Genomic DNA, 26,597 nt, shown 5'->3' on the forward strand with positions numbered 1-26,597 from the left:
AGTAGAATTCGACGAAAACTCTCTCAAAACCCAGAATTCTCTTTCTTTCACTGGAAACACCTCTTTCTCTCTCTCTCTTTAGAAAAGAAAAGAAAATATCTCTCAAGAAGTGAATCGAAGATCTCTCACAATATGAAGAACCACTCTCTCATGGAAGAATGAACGGAATAGAGAATCGAATGAATCTTTCAATGAAACAATGAATCAAATGGAAGGAGATTAATGGAAATCTCTCATGGATGGAAATTCCTCTCAGATGGAGGGAAATTTCTCTATCACTCAATGGAAGTGAAAGGATGCTCACTCTCTCTCAACTTCTTAATCTCTGAATCACTCTCACAAGAAAGATGGTGCCTCAGCAGAAGGCAGAACCATGCTTTGATACCATGACAAAATATGAAGAGGGGAGAGGAGAAGAGTGGAGATGAGGAGAGAGGGCACAGCTAGAGAGCACACCACAAATGACTAACTGTACACTAGATTTAGTTGAAAAAATAGAATATATACAAACCCTTTTAGGGTTAGGGTTAGGGGATCTAGCCCTTTCCTTTATAGCACTCTATAAGGTTAGTGCTATGCACATATGATCACGTGATGGTGCTATGCACACATGATCACATGATGTTGAGCATGAACTCTCAACAATTGAAATGCTATTTTTGTCCAGTGGCATCTTGGAAATTGTATAATGCACGTCAATGTGGCCCTTGCAATAGAGGGGACCCCTTAATGGCCATATCATCAATTGCATTTTCTAAAAGTTTAATTGTATTTTTCTAGATGTATCTCCATGCAACTATAATGGTGGGTCGTTGGATTTATTTTATTGTTATTTTGGTCATAAACCAAGGAAATTGTAGTCCTTTTTTCTGAGTTTTTTCTTCACAACAAGACAAAGCACCTGCAGATGCACACACAGACACATTTCCATGACTTTAAAAAAAATTACAGGCGCATCTATTTGCACATCTATTGGCATGTCTACAGACCCGCATCTAAAGGCATGTCTATATAACAAACAAACGCACCTATAGATGTGCAAATAGATGCTCTGCTAGAATAGAGAGATGCATATATAGACGCGTTTATAGATGCATCTATAGACATGCAAATAGATGCCCTTTTGAACAGAGAGACGCGTACATAGATGCATTTATAGACGCTCTGATAGATGCTCTACAGAATATTTTTTATGAATAAAAGCAGAATTTTGTGTGCTTCAACAAAATGCTATATATGTTGTGTATGCTATGTAGTTACAAGAATCCCATTTCCACATTGTGCAATTCAATTCTTACAGCCAACCGCATTTTAATTAGCACTCTTGCAACCACATTTATAGTTGACGATTACAATTCCAAATAAAACATTACAACTCCAAAACATTTAGTTCGCAAGGCATTAATTGATAGAATGTTGCACAAGAAAATTGAAAGAAAAAAAAACAAAAAGAATATATTAATTCATAGCTCAAAAAGTGCTTGTGTGTACATATAGCACAAAGCCAAGCCACGTCCTGTGGCTTCAAGTACAAAAAATAAGAGGAGTGTATATACAAGAGAGGCATGAAGCCAAGCCAGTGGCTCTAAGTACAAAAAAGAGTAGCTAGCACTACTTCTACAACTAATCTAAGTTCTCCATGTCCTCACTCCCTTCTTCGCTCCCTTTTGCGCCTACTTCTTCCTCATCTTCTTCTACAGGGCCTTGTAAATGAGGGACAACATGTATCAATGTATGAAAAGTCAAATCTTTACTTACAATATTGACATTATTTAATTACTTTCAAATACCTGGTGGGGCACTCTAGTAGCCCGGATATACTTCTCAGTAATCAACCCATCATCATAGAAGTCCCTCCATGTATCTGCTCTGTGATGGTGGCGGTGGTAGGCTATCTCGATAGGAGTAGGATACTTGCCCACGATATCAAGTTGTAAGATGACACAATTTGTGAAGGGGTTAGTACAAAGAAATAACCTCCTAATAAACTATATAAACAATATAATTTGAGATCGATCTTTACAAATTGGGCCTCCCATGATTCAACACCCCCTGCTCCAAAATGCACGCTTCCATATTGCTTCATTTGGATCCTTCGTGCCTCCACATGCTGCAGACTGGGGTCCGCGCCCTCGCTGCTTTCATTGCTTTCTTCCACTAATGCTTATGAGCAGTGTGGGGCGGGTCCCTTGGCAGTTGACCTCCCTCGAGCTTGGCAAATCTCCGCTAGTGCCTGTCTCTTAAGCAAAAATCTTTTATTGCTAAGTATCGTAACAATCTTTGACTTGGCCCATTTATCTGTGAATTGAATATTGGGGGGATTGGGATACCTAGAGCGAACAACAGTGCGGGTCTCATCAGCTAACCTTTTTGGATGGTCTTTGGAGTGAATAAAGCAATCTCTATAGTTGTTAGCAATTACAGAGCGCATGAAGGCCATGATGTCTTTCCCCCATGCATCCATCAAGATGCCTCTTGTCTGAGTGATGTCATAGTAGATTGTACCATCACCCTCTGGCACATCTGCATCATTTGAATCATCCCTGTCCCCACCACCACCCCTCCCAAAGCACTGTGCCATGCATCACCCACTAGTCTCCCTACTATTACACCTGCTATCGTGTCGTGTCGAGCTAGTATGCTAGTTACTCGTAGCTAGAGAAGCAACTCTCAAAAGGGCCTCTTGACAGCATGGGGGAAGGGGATCGGCTCTATAGCCAGCTGGGCTGCTGTCTTGACTCCACTAGGGTAATCTCAGTTGGTGTGGGGTTGGGGTGGTTTGGAGTCTATAGTGCCAACTCCTGGGGGTTGTTTAGAGTACCCATCATGTAGCCATATAACTCCCTAGGATTGGGAGGGTGCCTCAAAATGTTATATAACTCCCGAAAGATGGTCTCTCGAAGATCAGGTGAGGTTGAAGAGCTTCTTGGCCACATGATGAAGTGAAGAAAAGAAAAAAAGAAGATTACTGATGAACTAAAAAAAAAAAGAAAAAAGAGAGAAAAAGAGAGAAGGAAAGAGAGGAGAAAAGAGAGGAAAATAGAGGAAAAGAGATGAGAAAAAAAGAGAGAAAAAGAGAGGAAAAGAGAGGAGAAAAAGAGAGAAAAAGTGGGGATAAAAGAGAGGAGAAAGGAGAGGAAAAGAGAGCAGAAAAAGAGAGAAAAAGTGGGGGTAAAAGAGAGAAAAAGAGAGAAGGAAAGAGAGGAGAAAAGAGAGGAAAATAGAGGAAAAGAGAGGAGAAAAAAAGAGAGAAAAATAGAGGAGATAAGAGAGGAAAACTACCATGAAAAGAGAAGAAAAGAGAGGATAAAAGAGAGAAAAGGTGAGGATAAAAGAGACAAAAAGAGAGAATGAAAGAGAGTAGAAAGGAGAGGAAAAGAGAGGAAAAAAAGAGAGAAAAAGTGGGGATATAAGAGAGAAAAAGAGAGAAGGAAAGAGAGGAAAAAAGAGAGGAAAAAAGAGGAAAAGAGAGGAGAAAAAAAGAGAGAAAAAGAGAGGAGATAAGAGAGGAAAATTACCACAAAAAGAGAAGGAAAGAGAGGATAAAAGAGAGAAGGAAAAAGAGAGAAAAAGAGAAGGAAAGAGAGGAGAAAAGAGAGGAGGGAAAGAGAGAAAAACAAAGAAGGAAAGAGATGAGAAAAGAGATGAAAAGAGAAGGAAAGAGAGGATAAAAGAGAGAAGGAAAAAGAGAGGAAAATAGAGAGTGCAATCCCTTTCTTCAATCATTCTTTCCCTTTCCATCATTCATGCAACCCCTTTCTTCAATCATGCAATCCCTTTTTATCATTCATGCAATACCTTTCTTCATTCATGCAATCACTTATTTCCATCATTCAATATGCAATCCTTTTCTTGGAAGTGGAAGGGGAACGGGAAGGGAAGGAAAATGAAGAACACCTAAGACTGTCGTGTTGGTAAACTGAAAAGAAAGCACCGAGTGAACACAAACTCAGAATTCTTGCTTATAGAATGAAGAAAGATGAGGTCCTTAAGTAGGCATCTCTTACATGATCACTGACATCACTGATGACTTCAGAGCTCCACAATCATCTCCTCAATTTGCTCCTAGATTCTCTCAATCATCCTATGTGGCTTCTACCACCACGTAACTGTGCTTATGGGCACCTAACTGTGCCTCTAGCACACACACATAGAAACCAAGGTGTGCCTGAGGCATACACCTTGAGATATCCCAACAAACCACCCCTCAAGGGAATGCCTCAGGCTATGTCAAGGATACATCTAGCACAAGGTGTCACATGCCATCTCATGGTGGTCATGGATCTATCAATGGCTAGGATCTCAAGCTAGCAAGGGTTCCCATGGGTGTAAGGTAAACAAAAGGGATACAAAAGATCTTCCAATGGTTATCTCCCCTGCATGTACATGCACACAATGTTTGCAGGAGGTACCATGGAGAAAACACATACACATGGCCTACATCATATGGTAACCAGAGGTGTTTACAAAACACAATAGTTTATTTCATTCATTTTGTAGGACTATCCAGGCTGAGTACCTTGACTCAACAAAAGAGAGATCTTGAGCATACATGGAGATGATTCAAAAAGCATATCTTCAAAGGATGCCTCATCTTGTGGAGGCACATCAACCGAAAGTAGATTGGCATTTTCTGTCTTTGAAGTTGCTTCCTTTTTGGTAACCATTATCTTGGCAATCTGCAGCAAGGAAGCCATGTTGGCATTCTCTTCCATTGTAGCATAACAAGACATTGCTTTATGATTTGGCTTTCCACATATTTGGCATAAGCAAGCCATGAGAGGGTCTAACCCAGGAGTTGGGTAGTGTCTTCTCTCTTACAAGGCTAGAATAACAACTGAAAAGCTTCAAAATATAAGCATTTAATGTAGCAAAGACTTGTGACCAAATTTCAATCAATGAAATTTGGCTAAATGAAAGCTTTCCAGTCGAATCCAGGTATAGCAACTTAAAAGAAAGTTGTAGCTACAATTGTACTAATGCTTTTCAAAACTTCAAAACCTCAGAAATGCTAAAGTAACATCTAATGTAGCATCACTTTCACAACCTTGTCAAAACTGTCAAAAACAGAGGCCTGAGGGCTTGTATCTCACTCTCCAAAGCAAAGATAAAGGGGCTTTTTGAGGTAAAAGAAAGCTCATATACCAGAGAGAATCCACTGAGGAGGTTGGGCAAAATGGCATGTTGTTCTGCCCGAGGGAGTTGCTACAGCTGAACCTGAGTTTTGACGATTTCTCCTTTGTTACTAAACCAAATGAGCTAAAAAATGAGTCAAAATGTTTGTCTTGAGGTCGCCCATCTACTCCTAAGAAGGCTCGAGCAATGGTGTAGCAAGTAGGGAGTATTTTGCAACAGAAGAATGACAAAAAAATGCACTATTTGGAGAATGGCAGCCAGCAAAGTCGTTTTTTTTTCAATTGCTTGCAAGTGGAGGTTTGCCCAAACGAGGGGTATCTCCAGTAGGAAGGGCTTGGAGAATGGTAGAGAACTGAGGGAGAACAAGCTTTAGCAAGATTTGGGAAGAGAGAGAAGAAATGGTGAAGATGAAGAAGAAGAATAAGAAGATGATGTGGTAGAAATGGGCTCAAGGGGATCAAAGGGCTCTGATACCATGTTGGTAAACTAAAAAGAAAGCATGGAGTGAAGACAAACTCAGAATTATTGCTTATAGAATGAAGAAAGATGAGGTCCTTAAGTAGGCACCTCTTACATGATCACTGACATCACTGATGACTTCAGAGCTCCACAATCATCTCCTCAATCTACTCCTAGATTCTCTCAATCATCCTATGTGGCTTCTACCACCACCTAACTATGCTTATGGGCACCTAACTATGCCTCTAGCACACACACATAGAAACCAAGGTGTGCCTAAGGCATACACCTTGAGATATCCCAACATGTCGGAGTGCATCTATATCTGCATCTAACAGCGTGTCTATAGGTGCAGCTGTCTATTTCCAAAGACAGACGCATCTATAGACGTGTTGTTAGATGGGCTCTTAGATGTGCTCTAATAGACTCACTTTTTTTAGAACTTGAAAAGGGCATGTATCTGACACAAACAAAACAACACTAGTACCAAAAACATTCGTTCCCTACATATGACAAAGGATGAATCCAAAGAGAGCAACTTCCAAAGAAGATCAACTGTCAAGAGACTTACCTTGGATAGAGGTATGGCTTCTTGTCCTTCTTCAAAGATGCTTCTCTTTCTTCTCTTCCTTGTTCACCCTCTGCTTCTCTTTCTTCTCTTCCTTGTTCACCCTCTTCTCTTGTGTGCTTAGGGATGATTGTGTAAGCCTGGAGATGAGTGTGGGTGCTTGGAGATAAGGGTGGATGCCTAGAGCTATGTCTGTTAATAGCAAAGCAAGCCGCGCGACATTAAAAGTATGTGAAGAAAAGCAACCGCGCTAAAATTAGGTTCAAAAATTAGCTCACAGTCTGTGCGTCTCAAAGCACGTCTATATGCGCGTCTAAAAGCACATCTAAAAGGACATCTAAACACATGTCTAAATGCGTGTCTATTAGTGCATCTATAGTACATTTTTGACATGCCTATAGACATGCACCATAGTACATACGCGCTTTTAGATGTGCCATAGATTTTTTAACATTTACAACTCATTTAAGAGCAAATTTTTTGGGTTGTTTTGTTTGTAGGATGTCTTCATCTTCAACAAGCAGCTCCATTGAGGATGAATCCCTCCGTATCCACCATCATGAAATATGGTTGGAGCAAAAAATCAAATGTATGTGTGATCGATGTCGAGTTGGAAACACGTATCATGCATGCAAAATTACACTCAATCACATCTCAAAGTATGGAGAATGGGATGCGACCGTAAATATTGTAAGTGTTAAAGAGTTAAGGTTGATTGAGATACTTATGGGTGTTCATGTGTTTGAGTTATGATCCCATTTTAATTTGATACAAGATGCAGTGCCACACCCACATATGTTTCCCTATGCTCGTCATGAGGAGGCGAAGCATCGGTGATATCAGGTGGGATCTTCAAGAGGGACCATTACAGATGCATGGAGTGATGGTGATAGTAGACCTCCACCATTACATCATGAGACCATGCAGGAGGAGGTGTTTGATGATATGGTGCGGGATATATATGTCCATCAATCTGAAGGGAGGGATGATAGCATGGAGCAGGATGATCTTTTTACCGCACCATCGACTCCACTGTTTGAGGGGTGCACATTCTCTATTCTACGTGCCTCCCTTGAGTTACTAAACTTACAGACCATCTATGGATGGAGCAATGCAAGTTTGAATGCATTACTCAAATAAGCTTTAAAGTCTATTTTGCAAACATGGTGAATTATGCTACTGGGTCAATTACTCAAATGCTTTTCTTCATTTATGGTCTTCACGTGTAGGCTATTGTGTAAAATGCTTCTAAGGGAGGATAAATTACCGACCTCAAGAGATATGGCAAGGCAACATGTGACCTCTCTTGGAGGATTAGATTACAAGTGCATCCATGCATGCGTCAATGATTGTGTTCTGTTTCATGGACCACATAAGGATGCAAGAGAGTGTCCTACTTGTGGAGAGGCAAGATATAGAGCAGATCTCAAACCTTTGGATGTGCCTCATAAGGTTCTACGAAATTTTTCCATAATCCCTTGCATCCAACATATGTTCAAGTGCAAATCCATTGCAGAGCTCATGTCATGGCATTCCTCCCATCGATCAACTGATGGCAAGTGGAGAACTCCCGCAGACACTCCTACGTGGAAGCATATTGAAGACACATGGCCAAGCTTCAAGGAAGAACCTAGGAGCTTGAGACTTGGATTGGGTATGGATGGTGTGAACCGATTTAGTCTCAAAAGCACCTCTTATAGTGTATGGCTAGTGATATTGGTGAATTATAATCTTCCACCCTTTATGGCTATTAAGAAAGGACATGTTATGTTATCCCTTCTAATTTCAGGGAAACATAAAGTCAAAATTCTTGACGTTTATTTGGAGCCTTTGATTGACAATCTAGAGATACTTTCGAGAGGTATCAAGGTGCATGATGTGAGCAGGACTCCCTCATCACGAGACTTCGACTGCAAAGCATTCTTGATGTGGATGATGCATGACTTCCCAGGCTATGGCGTGTGTTCAGGTAAGCATTGCACTTTTAATTATGAGTAGGCAACCAATGTGGCACCCTAAACCCACCTTTAACTCTTGATTGCATCTATTCTTTAGGACTCACTACATTGGGTTACCATGCATGTCCTATTTGTGGTCCTTCGCTAGTTGCCTCACGTGCAAATGCATTGAATAAGGTCATCTATGAGAATCACCATCGATTTCTCCCACCTGATCATCCCAGATATGTCACTCCTTGGAATGAAGTCCCCCCATAATCACTCACTGCAGGAGATTGGATGAGAATTCGGGATAGTTCCATGACTCCTCCATCACTTGGCATGAGATGGTAAGGGTTTTTAACTATTGTCTGCTATATTAGCTGGAAATAAAGATTGCCCGCTAACACTAGCTTTTAGTTAGATACTCCATCTTTTATCGTTTACCATATTGGTCCCACCTCAAGATCAATCACTTGCTTGATCCCATGCATATCTTCAAGAATGTGGTGTCTACCATTTGGGGACATTTGAATGGGACATGAGATTCCGCAGGCATAAGGGAGGATCTACACACCACAGGGAGGATGCATGAAGCTTGGCCACAAGGAAGACCAAATGGGTGTGTTTTTTTACCTCATGCATCATGGAGGTTATCAAAGCTAGAGATGGTGGCGGTGAAGTGCACCATCAATACCATTCATACTCCCACTGGATGCATGAGGTGTTTGAAGGGGGCCTTCACAAACAGCAAGAAAAGAGATGTAGAGCAATTCTATGGCTTGAAATCTTATGATTGGCACAAGATGATCCAAGTAAGTATTTTATGTGCATAATATATTTTTCCTTCCAAATTTGTGAGTGAATTAGAAGCAGCTAATCAACCATTCCTTGTGTGTTTAGTTCATACTACCTACTAGCATTTCTTGCAGTGCATCGAAGGATGTGAAGGATTGTATTTACAAGATGGGCGAGTTGGTTAGGTACTTTACAGGATACAAAATGTGGATATTGTATTTACAAGATGGGTGAGCTTGTGAGGTACTTTACAGGATGCAAGGTGTTCATATTGCTAATATTGCGTACTTTTTTCTTTCTAGGTATGTGAACTCAAAGGAAATAGATCCCACCACGCTTGAGAATACTCAAGTTATGTCAGTGGAGGTGGTTTGTTTAGTGGAACAGACATTTCCACGTTCTATTCTCACAAGCCAACTACATCTCATAGTGCATTTGGTGGATGAGATTGCTATATGTGGTACTGTACATGCATGATGGTTGTTCTTTATCGAGCGCTTCATGAAGACCTTGAAGGGTTTTGTGAGACAAAATGCAAGACCCAAAGGTAGCATGGCCGAGGGTTGGTTGGTACAAGAATCACTTGTATATATTTTAGAGTTTCTTGTTGATGTGGATAGCTCTCTCCCATGACTATGGAGAGATGATGAAGACCTAAGGATTGATGGGATATCTCAAGGTGTATGCCTCAGGCACACCTTATGTTTCTATGTGTGAGTGCTAGAGGCACAGTTAGGTGCCCACAAGCATAGTTAGGTGGTGGAAGAGCCACATAGGATGATTGAGAGAATCTAGGAGCAGATTGAGGAGATGATTGTGGAGCTCTAAAGTCATTTGTGATGTCAGTGAGCATGTATGAGGTGCCTACTTAAGGACCTCACTCTTCTTCATTCTACAAGCAAGTAATGCAAGTATTCTGAGTTTGTGTCCACTCTTTCCTTTCCTTTCAGTTTACCAACATGGTATCAGAGCCCTTTGATCCCCCTTGAGCCCATTTTTGCCACATCATCTTCTTCTTCATCATCTTCTTCTCCATTTTCCTCTTTCTTCCCAAAATCTTTGAGAGCTTGGTTTTCCATCGAACATATACAACATTGTTTGTTACAAAATTACCCTTTCAAAAAGGGTGATACAAAATCGCTCAAACAAGCAAATATACAAAATGTCATACATGGCGAAGTATAGGCAAACTGCTACTACTACTACTACTACTACTACTACTACTCATTCGAATCATCCTCGTCATCCTCATCCTCGTCCTCATCTTGTTGGCCTAACCCTTGGTCCTCGTGAGCTGCCCTTTCTCCCTAACCCTCCTCACGTGCGTCTGATCCCTAGCCTTGGTGATCGCTCGCCTCCGGTGATGGGATGCTCAAGCTTTGACCCTAAGAGTGAACCATATAAATTGAAAATTAGATTGGAACTTAAAGAATAAAACAATTTAAAAAGTGAGATTACAAGTAGTAAACTTATACCAAGCCAGCAGCCACCTCAGCCTAATCGACCGTCGCTCCCATTGTCTCTTGCTCAATAAACCATGGCTTTGTTCCTATGCGAAATGTGTGTCACGTCTCTGCATCTGTAGGAAGACGACCCATTGCAGCTTGCTGTGGATCCAATTTACGAGAGTTAGAGTTAGATAAAGTGCATGTAATATGTAGTAAAACAAATAGAATATTACATTAAATGAGAAGAACTAGACTTACCACGGTTACCTCGAACGCCAACCGTTCGCCTGCACTAAAGTGCGATAGTACCTACGGTGTCCAGCCGTCTCCTCGCAATCCTCCTCTGACCCTCGAACATTTCAGGATGGTCCTATTCTGCTTCTTAAAGAACTTCCAATCAGCTTTGTCTGCCTAGCTGGGTTTAGCCATCCCCTTTGCGATGGAAGTACGCAAGGTTGATCTACGATGCTTCAAGACCAAACCCATGTGCTCTCGCATATAATTCTCATTAAACTCCCAATTTGGCACGTTAGGGTATTTTTGTTTTGATTCATCGATGACCGCCTCCGTCTTTTGGTCATCTTGATATCGCCAATCGGTAGCAATGCCACTCTTGAAGTGATGGCTCATCAACCGCCTCATGGTGGCCATCACTGCTTTGTCCTTTCTATCTTCTATTATCTCTCCGACAGCCGTGATTTGATAGGAGAGGTCCTCGACTGGGTAAGGAGGACTAATGGTAGTGGCAGAGTTAGAAGGAGTGGAAGCTGTGCGAGCACTTTCGGAGCAAGGAGTAGCAGTGGGAGTAGGAGAGGGCAAGGGACCTGACTAATACTGTGTCTCAGGACCAAGTGGAGACGTGTAGGGATGTGAGTGTGCTAACTTGTCTACATCTCCCGAGTCATCACAACATAAGCAGCCCTCCTACTCTTCCTTCCCTTATGATAGGCACACATAGGTGATGACCCCTCGATCAAAGGGGCATGAGGGGATGGCTGGGCAGTAGGTCCAGCCGTTGTAGGAGAGGGAATTTCTGAGGTCCTCTAATATAGTAGAGAGAAGAATCTCACTGCCTCCTCATCGATCATCTCCACTACAAACTCGTCAGGACTCCCAACAAAGCCATGTGCTGCTAGCAAAGGAGTTCCCTGAGGGGTAGTCACAGTGCTACATCCGAGAGGAGTCGGACTAGGGGTAGTCACAGTGCTACATCCGAGAGGAGTCAGACCAAGGGTAGTCACACTACTACATCCGAGAGGATTCGGGTAGTCCCCTCAGGTGTCGCCTGAGAGGAATCAAAGTCCTCTGGAGCATAGAGATCGTGATGTCTCCTCCTGCGAGGCTGTCCGTACTCGTCGAACGTGCAACGTGATCCCATGTCTAACATAGACACAAACATGAAAACAAAAAACAAAAAACAAACATAAGCATAGGCATAGGCATAGGCATAGGCAAATACATATGCTTATGATCAAAAGAGGAAAATGAGATGCTCATGAGAGAAGAAAAAGAGGGAAAAGAGGAAGGAAAAGAGGGAGAGACATATGCTCATGCATAAGCATAAGCATAACAGAAGGACACATATGCTCATGCTTATCCTTATGCATGAGCATAAGAGAAAGAGACATATGCTCATGCTTATGATTATGCTTATGCTGAGCATAAGAGCATGAGCATGAAAGAGGGGAAAGAGGGGGGAAAAGAGGGAGGAAAAGAGAAAGAAGAGGGAACGGAAAAGAGATTGGAAGAGGGGAAAGAGGGGGGGAAAGAGAGAAGAGGAGGGAAAGGAAAGAGGAAAAAAGAGACATATGCTCATGCATAAGCATAAGAGAATGAGACATATGCTCATGCTTATGCTTATGCATGAGCATAAGAGAAGGAGACATATGCTCATGCTTACGCTTATGCTTATGCATGAGCATAAGAGCATGAGCATGAAAGAGGGGAAAGAGGGGGGAAAAGAGGGAGGAAAAGAGGAAAAGAGATTCAAAGAGGGGAAAGAGGAAAAGAGGAGAAGGAGAAGGAGAAGGAGGAGACATATGCTCATGCTTATGCATGAGCATATGTCTCCTTCTCTTATGCTCATGCTTAAGCATAAGCATGAGCATATGTCTCCTTCTCTTATGCTTATGCTCAGGCTTGTGCATAAGAGGAGACATATGCTCATGCATAAGCATAAGCATAAGAGAATGAGACATACGCTCATGCTTATGCTTATGCATGAGCATAAGAGAAGGAGACATATGCTTATGCTTATGCATGAGCATAAGAGCATGAGCATGAAAGAGGGGAAAGAGGGGGGAAAAGAGGGAGGAAAAGAGGAAAAGAGATTCAAAGAGGGCAAAGAGGAAAAGAGGAGAAGGAGAAGGAGAAGGAGACATATGCTCATGCTTATTCTCATGCATGAGCATATGTCTCATTCTCTTATGCTTATGCTCATGCTTGTGCATAAGAGGAGACATATGCTCATGCATAATGGGTTTTACAGGTATCCGAGCAGAAAAGCACGAGCGGAGAAGTCCGAGCAAGCCTTTTTGCAACATGTTCCTATGTATATTCATTCAAGGAATCATATTGAAACACTATTACACTAGCATATGTTAAATACTAACTATATTTATTCAATTCTAACAGTACAAACTTTCCATGTATAGTATTTAAAGAAAATGTTAAAACAGGTCAAGGTCATTTGCAACCCCCCTAGAATGATACATTATCTTTCACAACATTCATATATATGTTTAAATTCATTATTTTTTTCTCTATTCTCCTCACACCCAAAGTAGACTGCTCAACTAAGTTGGCCACTCATGTATGTGATTCCATCCATGAACAAGGTTTGAACATATTGCACAAAACTTTTACCAGATGTGGAAGTTTTGCCCAGTATATTCCTAACCAAAAAAACATTAAATCCAGATCATGAATCCAGGATTCCACACTAAAAATTATAACCCACAAGCATAATTTAAATTTTGAATCTCAATGAACCAATCCGACCAATAAATCTACGTGTGCACTGCAGCTTACTCATCTATATGTAAGCTGCCAAGTGATATTTTACAAACCACATGCAACAAGTTTACCAGATGCAGGTAATATAACAAGTAAGAGTGACAACGTATGAAGGAAAAGGAATGCATATCATAGAATCTTACATTAAATAATGCCAAACAACAAAATAGAAGCTCAAGATTGTTTCCAAAAGCCAAAACAATCCGTACCTCCAATGTAGATTTTACTTGCACATTAATAAACTAGAGTGCACCCAAAAAAAGTTTTCCAAACTATTGTCTCATATGCATAATGTCACAAAATTTCAGAATCAAAACGATAGCCAAAAATAAATATCGTGTATGTGAGATAGCACCAATGTCTAGTAGACCATAAAGTATAACCATAAACTAATTCTCATCGGTGGAGTCATCCACAAATAAAGTCCGTCGTCTCCTCTTCTCCCTCAACTCATAGTTATATGATTTGTCCTTCCTTTCCATGTGCATGGCCATACTCTCTGCATAAGTTGGCAACTCACTTCGAAATGAAACTCTAAAACTCCCTTACATGCGTAAATGAAAGGTATTCATTCAAAATAAAGAACAACATTTTTTACTCACTAGTCCAATGGCAACATTGATTTCTTCCTCCTCAGCATCGACATCCATGAGCATATGTGTAGACAATCCCACACCTGCATAAATAGCATCCACCACTCTTGGAAGTAGTCTAGTACATATCTCTAGGTCATTGTCTATTACCAAGCAAGGGTGACCAGAGTGGTGTGCATCCCTCAATCCTAGTCCTATCCCTACCCCCATCTCAAGAATGGAACCATCTAGAGGACACAACATCTCCAAGAACATAAGTATGAATGCAGGACTCTTCTCAAGACATCCACGCCATGCACCTCCCTTGCCAACTCTTTTGGAACGATGGACTGAAGTCAAGTAATGTGGAAGCAAGCTGCCATCTAAACTCATCCTCATCACGGAGGCCACACCCTTTGCTGATTGCATGTTAAATGTGTGTCTTTGTCCTATCCTCTTCATAGCCATAGCATGGAAAACATAAGACTATTCAGAAAAGCATGAGTCAATTTCTATGTGATTTATGATACATAAGTAGAAGCAAACATACATTTGAAGACTCATCTTCACACCAATCCCAAGTGTGTCTGAAATGCCTTGAGGTTCCATGCTTTGTACTATCCATCTGCTTGAAACAAAACAATATGTACCAGAATCAAAGACCCTAGCCTATAACCCCCAAGACTTCATGAAGTGTTCAACACAAATAAATTTACCTGCAAACCACCTCCATTTTTAATCTTACTACATAGCGCTCCACAGTAGGCAGAGTAGATGGAGAACAGAAAACAAAGTCCACCCATTGTCATACATCACAGTTGCAGCAATGGCCAAGGAAGAGGAGATATGATCTTCTGAGATAACATTCCAAGGTGGAACCTCTCCACCACCTGTAGCATACCCTCTGGGAAGATCCACAATGCAACAGTTCACACTCCATGTGCATTGTTTAGAGTTTTGTTTCTTCCCTTGTTGGTGTAGATATGCAAAAAAATCGTGTAATTCTTGATATCCATCTGCAAGCTGTGATTGCACTATCTCTTTGCCCAATTTGATATAGTCAAACTCCCATACCTTTACCCAACTCCTAGGTATGAGGGGATGTTTCCAACATGGCAAAAAAGACAATGGAACCTACATAAATTCAATAGAGAAAGGCTTTCTCACTATCCTAGAGTCATGAACTTCCGGAGTATCTACAAACATAATGCATATCAAATGACAATACTAGACTAAAAGGAATTGGAAAACTTTAAGAAAGATATTTCAGCTTACCATCTCCATCCAAGTCAGTATTCTTCCTTCTCCCTGGTTTTGCAGGATCAGGATTCCCTATATTTTCCTTTTGTTTCTCCACCATCTTTTGTTGCTCCTCAAGATTTTTACGCTGCTCCTAGGTCATGTCTCTAGAGGATCCAAAATCAGATTTACATTGACCTTTTGAATGCCTTATCAAGAAACCCATGGAGCAATCTTCAATATCATGGCAATCCCCTAATACATCAACTTGAAGCTTTGATATAGCTTCCAAGTGATCTTCTAGATGCTTCGATGCTTGAGATGCAAGGATACTAATGGCAAAAAGGAACCTAACAGTCTCCATTCTCTTAAATTCATTTCATCAAAAGATGTATTCCTTTCATTAAAAAGACTATACGATTCCTATGAAAGACCAAATCAATATATTTCTATAAAGCAATATTGGTATAAATATTTCTCTTACAACTTCCCAATATGACGTCCACAAATTTCAAGCCCTTAAGACACTTGTTCGAAAAGATGACACTATTCTAGGGAAAGTGGATGACTTCTTCTTCGTATAACTGAATTCCAAAATAGAGGAAGCTAGCATGATCATGGAGTTATTTGGATTGATAGTGCACCCATTTTTGGTGTATCCACAAATTCAGAGTTCGAAGCTTTTGTGGACAAGTACATTTACACAAACATTTCTTTGTTTCCCTTTGCACAAAAAGACATCCAAACTCATAGACATAAAAAAACATGCTTCAAGCAAACAAAAAAATGTAGATTTGGATTTCCTTGATTTGCTGTGAAAAAGAACCAAGAAAAAATTGTTGACAACATTCTAAAAAGGACCATGAAATCAATTAACTTACAGTTGTTAGAAGATACAACATTGTTATCAACCTATAGTAGTTTATTGGAAAAACTTGGATTGTCTGAACAAGAATACATTTCAACACTACAAGCATCTATTTCACAGTTGACACTATTCCTAAAAAGAGAACCAAAAGAGATATACACAAATAATTTCAATCCAACATTGTTAGCGCATTAGGGAGAAAACACAAAATTACTAAACCCACATGGGGCTACAACATACCATACTTCATACATGACAAAAATCGATAAAGAGACCACAAAGGCACTCAAAGTAGCGCTATCGTAAAGTGTAACACCGAATACTCCACCAAATGAGCCCATTCGGCATGTTGGTAATGCAATTCTAAATACACAACACATAAGCTCCCAACAAGCTATTTACTTGTGTTTGTCATTACCACTTTCAACCTCATTAAGAAAATTTCAATACCCTAACACAAACCCTACCCAGAAAAGAAACATCAAGAACAACTTCAACTACTACATCCAGAGGACACAAACATAATTTTGGACAACATTATTAACAAATATTTAAAACGTGCAAGCGTTCTTCATGGCATTTGCTTGGCAACTTTTGCAAGTGAATATACAGGCTCGACAGGAAAAGCAAAACAAAGGAAAACAGCAAAAATAATTCGATTTAACAATTATAGAGAATCCCATGAACCTGAAAACTACTATAGAGAACTGTGTACTTTGTTCCTTCCATATCACGATGTTGAGCCCTCACTTAATGAAGACTCTCCTACATGGCATGACACATACAATGAAAACAAAATCAAGTACATAACTCATCATTATTGACTTATAACTTAACACCAAACAATGAATACTACATTAACTTAAGAAAACTAAACAATGAACAACGTTTGATACTTGAATACATCATGTTGAAAATCCCAATACAAAAATACATATTTTTTAAATAGGAAATGCGGGAACATTAAAATGTTCATGCTCATGTCAATTGTTCAAGCACTACTAAGACATTACTCGCATAAACAAACCCATGATATAGATCTTCCGAAAGTCCTAATGCTCGCATACACTGGGAAAGCTGCATTCAACATTGGCGGGACAACCATCCATGTAGCTCTTTGCTTGCCTCTAGTGGCATCTCACTATATAAGCCTATCTATAGAAACATTGCAAGACCTACCACAACTATATAGGGACGTTCAACTAGTTGTTTTTTATGAGGTTTCTTTGATAGGCCATAGCACATTGGTGGCCATTGACATGCACCTTTGTGAAATAAAACACAACCACCTCGAACCATTTGGAGGAATTGATATTATCTTATGTGGAGATGTATGCCAAGTAAGCCCAAAAAAAGATTCATGGATTTTTATGCAACAATCCACCAACACATCAATGGTGACAACATATTCGAAAGAAAATGTTTTGCTGTACGAGCTGAACACCAACGCACCGAACAAATACTCAATACATATAAGTACTAAACAAAATCAGGACTGGGGAACATAATTTGGACGACATATCATACATAAACACACAATACCTAAGAAAACCATCACAAAAACAAAATATACCTCACCTCTTCTACACTAATTATGCAAAGGACATCCACAACAAACAAGTATTTGAATTTCTAAACAAGAAACCACGTATCCTACAAAAAATAGACAAGAAACACAAAACATGCAGCAAAAAAATTGCAATACCAAATGATTCAAAGAACATAGCAGGCTTGCACCCAACACTACATTTAAAACCAGGAATGATTATTGAAATTTGCTCTAGAAATTTAGACATTCTTGATTGTTTGGTCAATGGTGCCAATGGAATATTCAAAGAATCCAACACGAAGGTGGTGCTGTTCACCAACAGTGACATTGATAAACATGCTTGCTCCAATAACTCTTCCCTTTACAATGAAAACATCCCATTAAATGGGACTCTAATACATTCAATCACATGTGACTCCCAAATAGGAAAAAACTACTTGTCAAACACCATTTCTTGAACACAATACCCAATACAATCTACTGCTCCTCAAACAATCCATCATTCATAAGGATCGACGATGGATTCCCCTGCATTTGACCCTTCTTCCATCAAAACACATGGTTTAGTCTAAACAACACTCTCATGTATATGCAACCCAAACAACCACTTCCTCCTAAATCCAATAGAGGAAAAACATATCAAAGTAGATAACAATGTTCTCAAAGAACTTCAACGCTTGCAAAATGAATGGCAATGGGTTACACAACAAAAAAAACTTTTCCAACCAAAAAACACAACAAAAAACACTACAATCACTTAATACAAGGGCCCTAAACTCACGTTTACAAGATATACTAAATGACAAAAGTTTATTAAGTGCCACAGTACTTTGTTTCCAAGAATTTCATAACAAATACAACATCCTCTCATTACCTAACTTCACATGTGTAGAAAAAAGAAATGGTGTAGGAATTGTTACATGTTACAAAAAAGAAATGCAATTGCAAAAAGAATTACACATACAAAACAAAGGTTGCGAATGCTCGTTAACTACCTTCAAAAGTGAAAACATGGACAATTTCGCACTCATCAATGTAAACAATTCCCCTTCCACATCCGCTTCTACACTTATCTATTCCAAATAAGAAATTCTATCCACTATACAACCAAACACACCAACAACAATCATAGGAGACTTTAACATTAACTACAACAACTTTCAACAGTAAAACTAAACTTACTCCATACATTCAGAAAAAGAAAAAAGAAAAAAAAGAACTCCATACATTCATGACAAAAATTCATATGACACAATTAATTCACCGGCCAATAACTTTTTACGATTCAATTATAGACGACATATGGACAAATAAACCACAACAACATACCATATCAGGAACTAGCTTCATCTACTAGTGAGACCACTCACTTATTTATAGGGCAGGTTGTTTGGAATTGCGAATTCAGTAAGGACTTCGAGCTTAAATCATCTCCTGAAGCTTTGGCGATGGCAAGAAGGAATAGGCGAAGGATCGGAGCAGCAATGCACGCTATAGAATATGTCAAAGGTCCTAGGAATGGTGAGGAGTAGTTTGCGTATTTACAATAACAACTAAACTACGTAGTGAAACCCAACTACATGGTCTTTACAAAGTTAGTGACAAAGCCGAAGTTGTTAACTATGAATTCCCCTCTTCGCCTTTTGTCAAGTAGCATTGACCTTGTTGCGACAACACTTTGGCTATGAAATTCCAAAAATGGGTAGTGGAGGCTAAGGACCTCGTCTACATGGATACCACGGAGCTACAGAGCAATTTGGTTTTTGTCACGCAAGGTAACATAGCCTTTCAAATAAGGCACTTGCAGAATCATTTGTACGCTGTCACAGCTGTAGTAGTAGTATATGGCCTTGCAGGGTCCTGGCTTACTCGAGCTCCTCCGCAAGCATCGCAATGGTATTCAACAAGGGGATTGTTAAGGCCCACAAAGTGTAGGACACTGGCAACCTATGCAAAAGACAGAAAGTCTATTTATGACCACATTCAATGTAAACATTAGGAAGTGGGGCTATATGCGAATTTCCAACCTCCTTCCCATATCCTAATTGTGAGACTTGCCGAGAGAAAGAATCTTCCACACTTGCTCGTAGGATGCCCTAGGGAATTGTTCCGAGAATGGTAAAATCAAACACTCCTAGTGCATTGCTTGCACGCATGTATGAAATGTTTTGGCCACAAATATTACGATGCCCTCATCAACAAACTTTTCTACTAGTTGAGCAAGCGTCTTCTACTAGTTGAGCAAGTGTCTGCCTTCTATTTGTAACACACAACAACTGCCACATCCATAGAATGAGTTACACAATTGTTGCCATTGCAAAGTGAAAAAGGCATTAATTAAGACTGGGCACGTTCTTACGGTTGCACAGTCCTCAGGATTTGGACCATCTACCACAATGATTTGGTCAGTTGGTGGCCCATCGAGGTCAACTTTCATAATGACAAAAGCAATTGTATCGAATACTGAAATGAAAGATGCCTTGAGGTTCTTCAATTGGTAGGCCGTGTTGGGCATGTAAATACGTATCAAATTGACAGGGATGAAAGAAATAGCACCGTCGAACGGTTCTCCTTTCAGTATTACTATTGTCGCATCCACGCATAATGAAAAAGATGGTGTTCCTCCCTTGCATGTTGCTCGCTTTCTGATAGATGGTCCTTCTATTCTGACAAAATCATCTACTTGCAAGACATCGAAGAATTGTAAGAAACACGTGGGACATGTAATGTGATTGTCTGGTCACACTCTTGATTAGTCAAATCCACTTGCATGAACACAAGGTATGTGGCATCTTTGGCTTTGAAAGTGTCATACTTTGAAAGGACTTTTCCCTCAAAAGCAAAACGATGTGGTATGAACTCTCATAGTGCATGTATTAAAAGTATTGGCAAATTGTTTGCATTGGCAAAGTGTGTAGGTGTTGGTATGATTGCTTGGCTAGCTCCACATTTAACATTCTAACCATCTAGTACATGCTCTGGGGTATCCAAGGTGTTATTGCAAATGTATTTTTCTTCCCTTCGCCTCGAAGTTGAACCAGCTGGGGGAAAGAAATAGTCTTAGTGAAAAAGTTTGCATGGTTTTTCTTTCCCCTTTGTTTATAGTTTTTAGGTTTTAGAATTCCTAACAAAGAGAGAGCAAAACTTATTAATGGTTTGTTCGTGATGTGACACTAATTTGCCAAACCTTCTAGTAATTCTATATTATTGGTACGAAAAAAAACATCCATTTTGTTCAAACGTTTGCAAAGGTTGACGATTGGATTGCTTATGCATTTCATTCCAGAAATTTGCAAAGTTTAACCGTAGGATTTGCAACTCCATCTTCTAACCAACCATAGCTAAGAAAAATAAAACTTGATTTTTTTTCTCTCTTGTAGCCATTGTTTATCTTGCACTTTGAACAAATGTTGCACCCTTTGCGACGAAGCACACTACGTATTGAACAACCAACGAAAACCCAAATGAGTGTTGAAAGTATAGCTTCAACATAATGATCTCCAAAGAAAATCCAAAGCCTCACCTTCATCACAAGCCTGCTTTTGCAGCAGCAGCATACAAAGCCATTTTTCAGATTCTTCTTTGTGTTCTTGTTTATGCCATAATTCTTAAGAACACCCATCTCCTTTGTTCGCTCTTTTGTTGATGCTAGTACTAAAGGCAAACTTAGAGTTGTTGCTGGAGCAGGTGAGCATGTTTTGATCACACACATGCCAGAAGCAGACACAAGACCTTGCCTTGCAAGTGCAAGGATTGTGTTTGTCATTGGAGGGCCTAGGTCTACAACAAGTCATACGTTGCATTTAGAATTGGACTTGTAAATAAATAGCAACACAGTAGAACGATTCATACGCTGCAGCAAGACAAGATTACGAAACATCTCAATTATGGCGTTGTCATACCCTCAATACACTTCGAGTTCTCTTTTTGAACTTTAACTGTCATATTAGCTTGGCCTCCGTCTTCCTTACCTACATAGTCAAGCCGCATGCTGATAATCACACAGACTACTCTTATACGTAGTCAATGTACAGGTCCTGCTTGCCAACGCAGAAAATATTCAAAAGATTAAAAGCGATGCTTGGCGAACGCGTGAAGCTGATATGCTCCAGAAAACTGGCCAACGATGAACAAAGCCATTGTCCAAATTAGGAGTAGACTTTGTTTGAGAGAGAAAGAAAGACAGAGAGAGAGCACTTCAACAAGAATCGTAAGTGGTTCCGAAAGGAGAGAGCTTGAAAAGACAAAGAGAGAGCGCTTCTACAGGAATCGTAAGAGGTTGCGAGAGGAGAGACCTTGAAAAGCGGAGTAGGAGAGTTGAGGCTATTGAACAGACTGCAAGCAAGAGACTTGAGAAAGCCCTAGGAAGAAGTAGACACAAATAAGAAGAGGCAGACACAAATAATAAAGAGAGAACTTGGAAGAGTGACAACATCGACCATTTTGAGCCCATGTTGTCGTAAACTATGTTCATGGCGCTCTTCCTTTTGTGTTTCGTCCACGAACTCACGAAGAGCAGAGTGCGTGCCATCAACATATACAATTTTACGCTCCGCCATGCTCATAAGTCCTGAAACCAAACCAAGTAGTGAAGGTTTTAAACGGAGGAGGAAATCAGAAAATCAGAAAGTCGAAATGAAAATTGGCACGAAATGAAAAACGAGCGGACCTTTTTGGAAGTTCCCGCTACTAGTGTCCATAGAATCTCCCGAAACTTCTCCACCACTGACAACAGGTACGTTCGCCATATGAGAACAACTGTTTGGACAGTCCAAGAGAAATGATCGACAAAAGAAAAACAGCTGAACAGAGCAAAGCCCACAGCCACACCGGGTTTTATAGAGGGAGAACAAGTGGTTCAATTTAGGAACAGCATGAGCTTGGAGCAACTCCTTCTGAGAGAGAGCTTCACCAACGCATACCGCTTGGACCAGTTCTAATCCAACGTTCTATCCCTGGTGCGATCGCCGATCTTTGCTCCTATGCTTGGCTTCGCCAACGCCTACAGCTTGGACTTGTTCTGATGCGACATGCTATCCTCGGTTGAGCCCATGCTATCCTCCGTCCAGCCACTTACGAAGCAGCACAGCAAACACGGGTGCAACAGTCGGAACCAGGTAGAAACACTCGACACAACAAACGCGAGTGCAACCATGCAGTTGCACGTATGTACAACGAACCGCGTGAAAACAACTATGGAGCACAACATAGCAGGCGCGGGTAGCCTGGTTGATGGTACCCATGCAGCTGGGTTGACGGTATCCATGTGACGTCACTCCGTTGGGCCAGTTCGACGGCTACATGCGTGAATCTAACACGTGGTCGTCGTAGGCACACACGTCCACTTCTCCACCGCAGATAATGTGCAGGCAGATTCCAGCCACCCAGTCAACCGCGGACACGACGAATCTGAGTTGAAACACGTGCTTCAAACGGCCAATCAATCCCGCCCACGTCATATTAGAAATTAAAGATATGAAAAGAAAAGGAATCTACCTTTGCAACGCCGACGCCTTTAATTAGGGCTTTACCGACAGAAAGCAGCCACTACAACAAACTATATCAGAACGAACTCCATCTACTGGTGAGACCACTCGCTTATTTGCATGGCGGGGACTTCTAGCTTGGATCATCTCCTGAAGCTTTGGCGATGACGAGAAGGTACAGGCGAAGGACTGGATCAGCAGTGCAAAATTCAGAACCTCTCGAAGGTCCTGGGGATGGCGAGGAGCAGCCCAAGCACCTGGCGTGTTTTCTGGACGTGCTCGTCCTTGTGCGTAGGTACTTCGACGCCACCGTTACAGACCAGCAGATGGTGCGCCTGATCAGAGATCCTCGCAACCCCTACGACCCCTACGACAGGAACTTCATACGCGTGGAGAATATGCTGGGGCTGCAAGTTGGATATGTGGACGAAGTCGAGGCTCGCCGTCTGGCGCCCCTGCTGGACAACGGCTCGGTTACTGCGGAGGGAATCATGGGTCGCCGCATGATCGGACGCAGGGTGATGCCATGCTGGCTCTCTCTTTTCAGCAAATCTGCTTCCATGGCCGAGAGCATTCTCAACCGACTCAGACGCTTCAGTCTCTGGGTTGTCATCCCCGACCAGGCAGAAAATGCCCGCCAGCGATTTGCTTGAATTGTGGAGCAACAGGTTCAATACAGTGTGATGACTGAACTTGTTTTGTTTATGATGCCAAGGTGGCCGGGCATGGTCTACGAGCAATGCCCTCTCACAATTGTGTTTCGTTTTAGGGAGCTGTTTCTCCAGTTATGGGAAGTTTCGTTTTAGGCAGCTGGTTTCTCAATGCATCATAGGTCGGCGTGACTTTCTCCAGTTATGGGAAGTTTCGTTTCAGGCAGCTGGTTTCTTGCATCATAGGTTGGCGTAGGTGCCTGAGCCTGTTTTGTGACTTCCTCGAGTGACCTCTCTCGGTCAGTGTGGACTCGGGTGGAAAGTGACTTTCTCCAGTTATGGGTATTGTCTAATAGGAGTTACAGAAGATTCCTACAAATTCTCGGAGTATCTTGATCTCACGCCATGGTGATTACCAAAGTCAGGTTATAGTAATTTTCTGCACATTCGATATCCCAAGCAAGTCCTGCATTTATATGTTGTCAATGATGATATTCACTTAAACCTAAGGGCCCAAAGATACTTAAAAGGATCATCATTATTACATTGGAGATACATGAATCTGTCAATTTATTCTCTCATGAAATTGGCATAAAAAACCACCTTTCTGTTGTAAGATTCTTTGTAAGATTTGAAATCTCACATACCCCATTTCCTTCAGGCATACTGGATGTACTTTGTAGCTAGAGGCAAATTTTTTCTGGAGCCATTAGGTAAGGATAGTAATGATGCAATTTACTGAATAGGAGCAATGTTTACAGTGGATTCTTGGTGTTCTGTTATATTGTTCATGTGCAATCTTCTGCATGCTATATTTCTGTTCTAGAATTTATCAACAGCATGCTCACATGTATTTTGCCGGAAGTGTATTGAAAAAACATTGACGCATGACAAGCAACAATGTCCACTGCGCCATGCTCCTGTGAAAGCTTTTGATTTGTTTGCATCGCCCGTAGTGGAGTTAACGGAAAGTTCAGGATCAGAGATGGCACAGGAATCAAGTGCCAAAATCAAGACACTCGTTGACCTGTTCAGCCTCTCGTACTTATGCCTTGGTTTCCTCACTGATTACTTCCATCACATTGACATTGGCAAAACTGCACAGTTGAGAATTGGATCATCCTGGAGATGTTGTTTGGGGTATGATTGAAACACTCCAAAGCAATGCTAAAGCACGAACTCTATGGCTTGAAGATGGAGGAAGCTGACAGTCTTGGCGTCTTTCTCAATCGGATGCAAGCACTTTTAAAGCAAATTAATGAGCTTGGGGCAAGAATCGAAGACGATGATAAAAAGGTCATCTTGCTTAAGAGCCTACCTTTGAGGTATAACAATATTAGCAGAATTTTACGCATGGATGATGACGTTGATTATTTGGACTGTGTGGCTTTGTTAGTGAGGAAAAACGAGGAGAAGATCTTCTACCGTCAAGTGAGCATGCATCCATCGCCAAAGAAAAGAAGCGTGTTTGTCACTATTGTGGTCGAGAAGGTCACAATGTTGAAAATGTTGGGCATAGAGAACCAAATGGTACGTGTGTTTTGAGGTGCATTGATGATTGGTGCATAGATACTACATGAGGTGGTTGGTGGTTTCTTATTGGACCTAGGTGAGCTAGCTCGCTTGATTGGTGGGGAGAGACTAACCTAAAATGGTCAACCCCAATACATGGATTACATGTGGCGACTCAATGTTTGCATGGCGGTTCTAGGAGCATCCAGTTGAGGCGACATAGTTGAGCGTAGGTGGAGAGCTACATATACGTGATCAAAGGATTTCGTTGATCTTTTTTTCGAGGCATTCGTGCTTGTAAAGTCGAAGCTATAAGCTTCATAGTTCTTGTGTCGTTTGGGTCTGTGTAATTGCCAACAAACCGAGTATGGGTGCGGCGCAGTCTAGAGTCTTTTGTCAAAGCTTTTAGAATAAAGACTCGAGTTATTTTACGTGTCAAAAGCTTGCACTTCTTTCATTGTGAACTATTCGCAATCCTTGTAAAATCAAAGTTAAAGTCTAATCTATAAGTGAAGAGTGAATCTCCATCAAAAAAGCACTCTTACAAGAAGCAAAAAGATGAACAACTCAAAGATGGTTCGAATGATAAAGCATGTGTAGTGGAGGATCCCTCAATCTCAAAATTTGCAGGTGTTTCTAAAGCAAATATTAGTGATGATGAGTATGCTTTTTGATTGAGTACTATTACCAGAGTTGGTATGGCTTTTCGTAAGTGTCCACCAACTATCTTTGATGACTTTGGCTTTTTGTAAGTAAGTCATTTTCTAGTTATTTGCTCAAGTTGGTGTGCACCAGCACAATATGTCAAAGTTTTTGCTTCAGAATTCAGTCGTGCTCCCCCATTTCGGTTGTGGGGGGGATTATTGGCATTCTGGAGGTTTATGCGCTCCCTCATGGGGGGGCTTGGTTGAAATTAGGTTTGTGAGGGACTTGATAATTGGTGAGAGATTTCTCTACATGGTGGACAACAGTCTATGATTGGTCCATGCACGCTGGCCAATACATGGGAGTTGTAGAAGACACTTGGCATGTTTGTGTAATCTTCTCGGTGTTGGTGGTTCGAGAGATAACGGTGCATGGTGGTGGGGTACTCGGCTAATATCTGGGCAGCTTGCGACCTCCGTCTTGGTTCTCTTTGTCCTAGCTTCATGCCTCTTGTCTTTGTCAGTCCACTATAGCTATTAGGGTACGTCGTAGAGTTGGTTGTCCTTGTGTCGCACAGCAAGCATGTCTTGCAGTAGAGTCAATAGTGTTCTTTGTCTAACAGAGTCTTTTGTATGGCAGCTACAAGCCCCGTAGGGATGCACTGCTTTAGTCCTTGGTTGTCACTCGTTTTACATGATAATAGAAGAGATTTTGA

General features: G+C 41.0%; 1 protein-coding gene across 1 annotated transcript; it reads left to right on the forward strand.

Moving 5' to 3' along the window:
- Positions 1-23,239: 23,239 nt before the first annotated feature.
- Positions 23,240-23,728, forward strand: LOC147901068 (putative SWI/SNF-related matrix-associated actin-dependent regulator of chromatin subfamily A member 3-like 1). The gene has a single exon (XM_087376426.1). The coding sequence runs from the start codon at positions 23,240-23,242 to the stop codon at positions 23,726-23,728; it is 489 nt and encodes a 162-aa protein (XP_087232552.1).
- Positions 23,729-26,597: the final 2,869 nt, after the last annotated feature.

Source organism: Dipteris shenzhenensis, chromosome 6 (assembly GCF_047967505.1).
Source record: "Dipteris shenzhenensis isolate YYH24624 ecotype China chromosome 6, Dip_SZ_1.0, whole genome shotgun sequence".
Lineage (NCBI taxonomy): Eukaryota > Viridiplantae > Streptophyta > Polypodiopsida > Gleicheniales > Dipteridaceae > Dipteris > Dipteris shenzhenensis.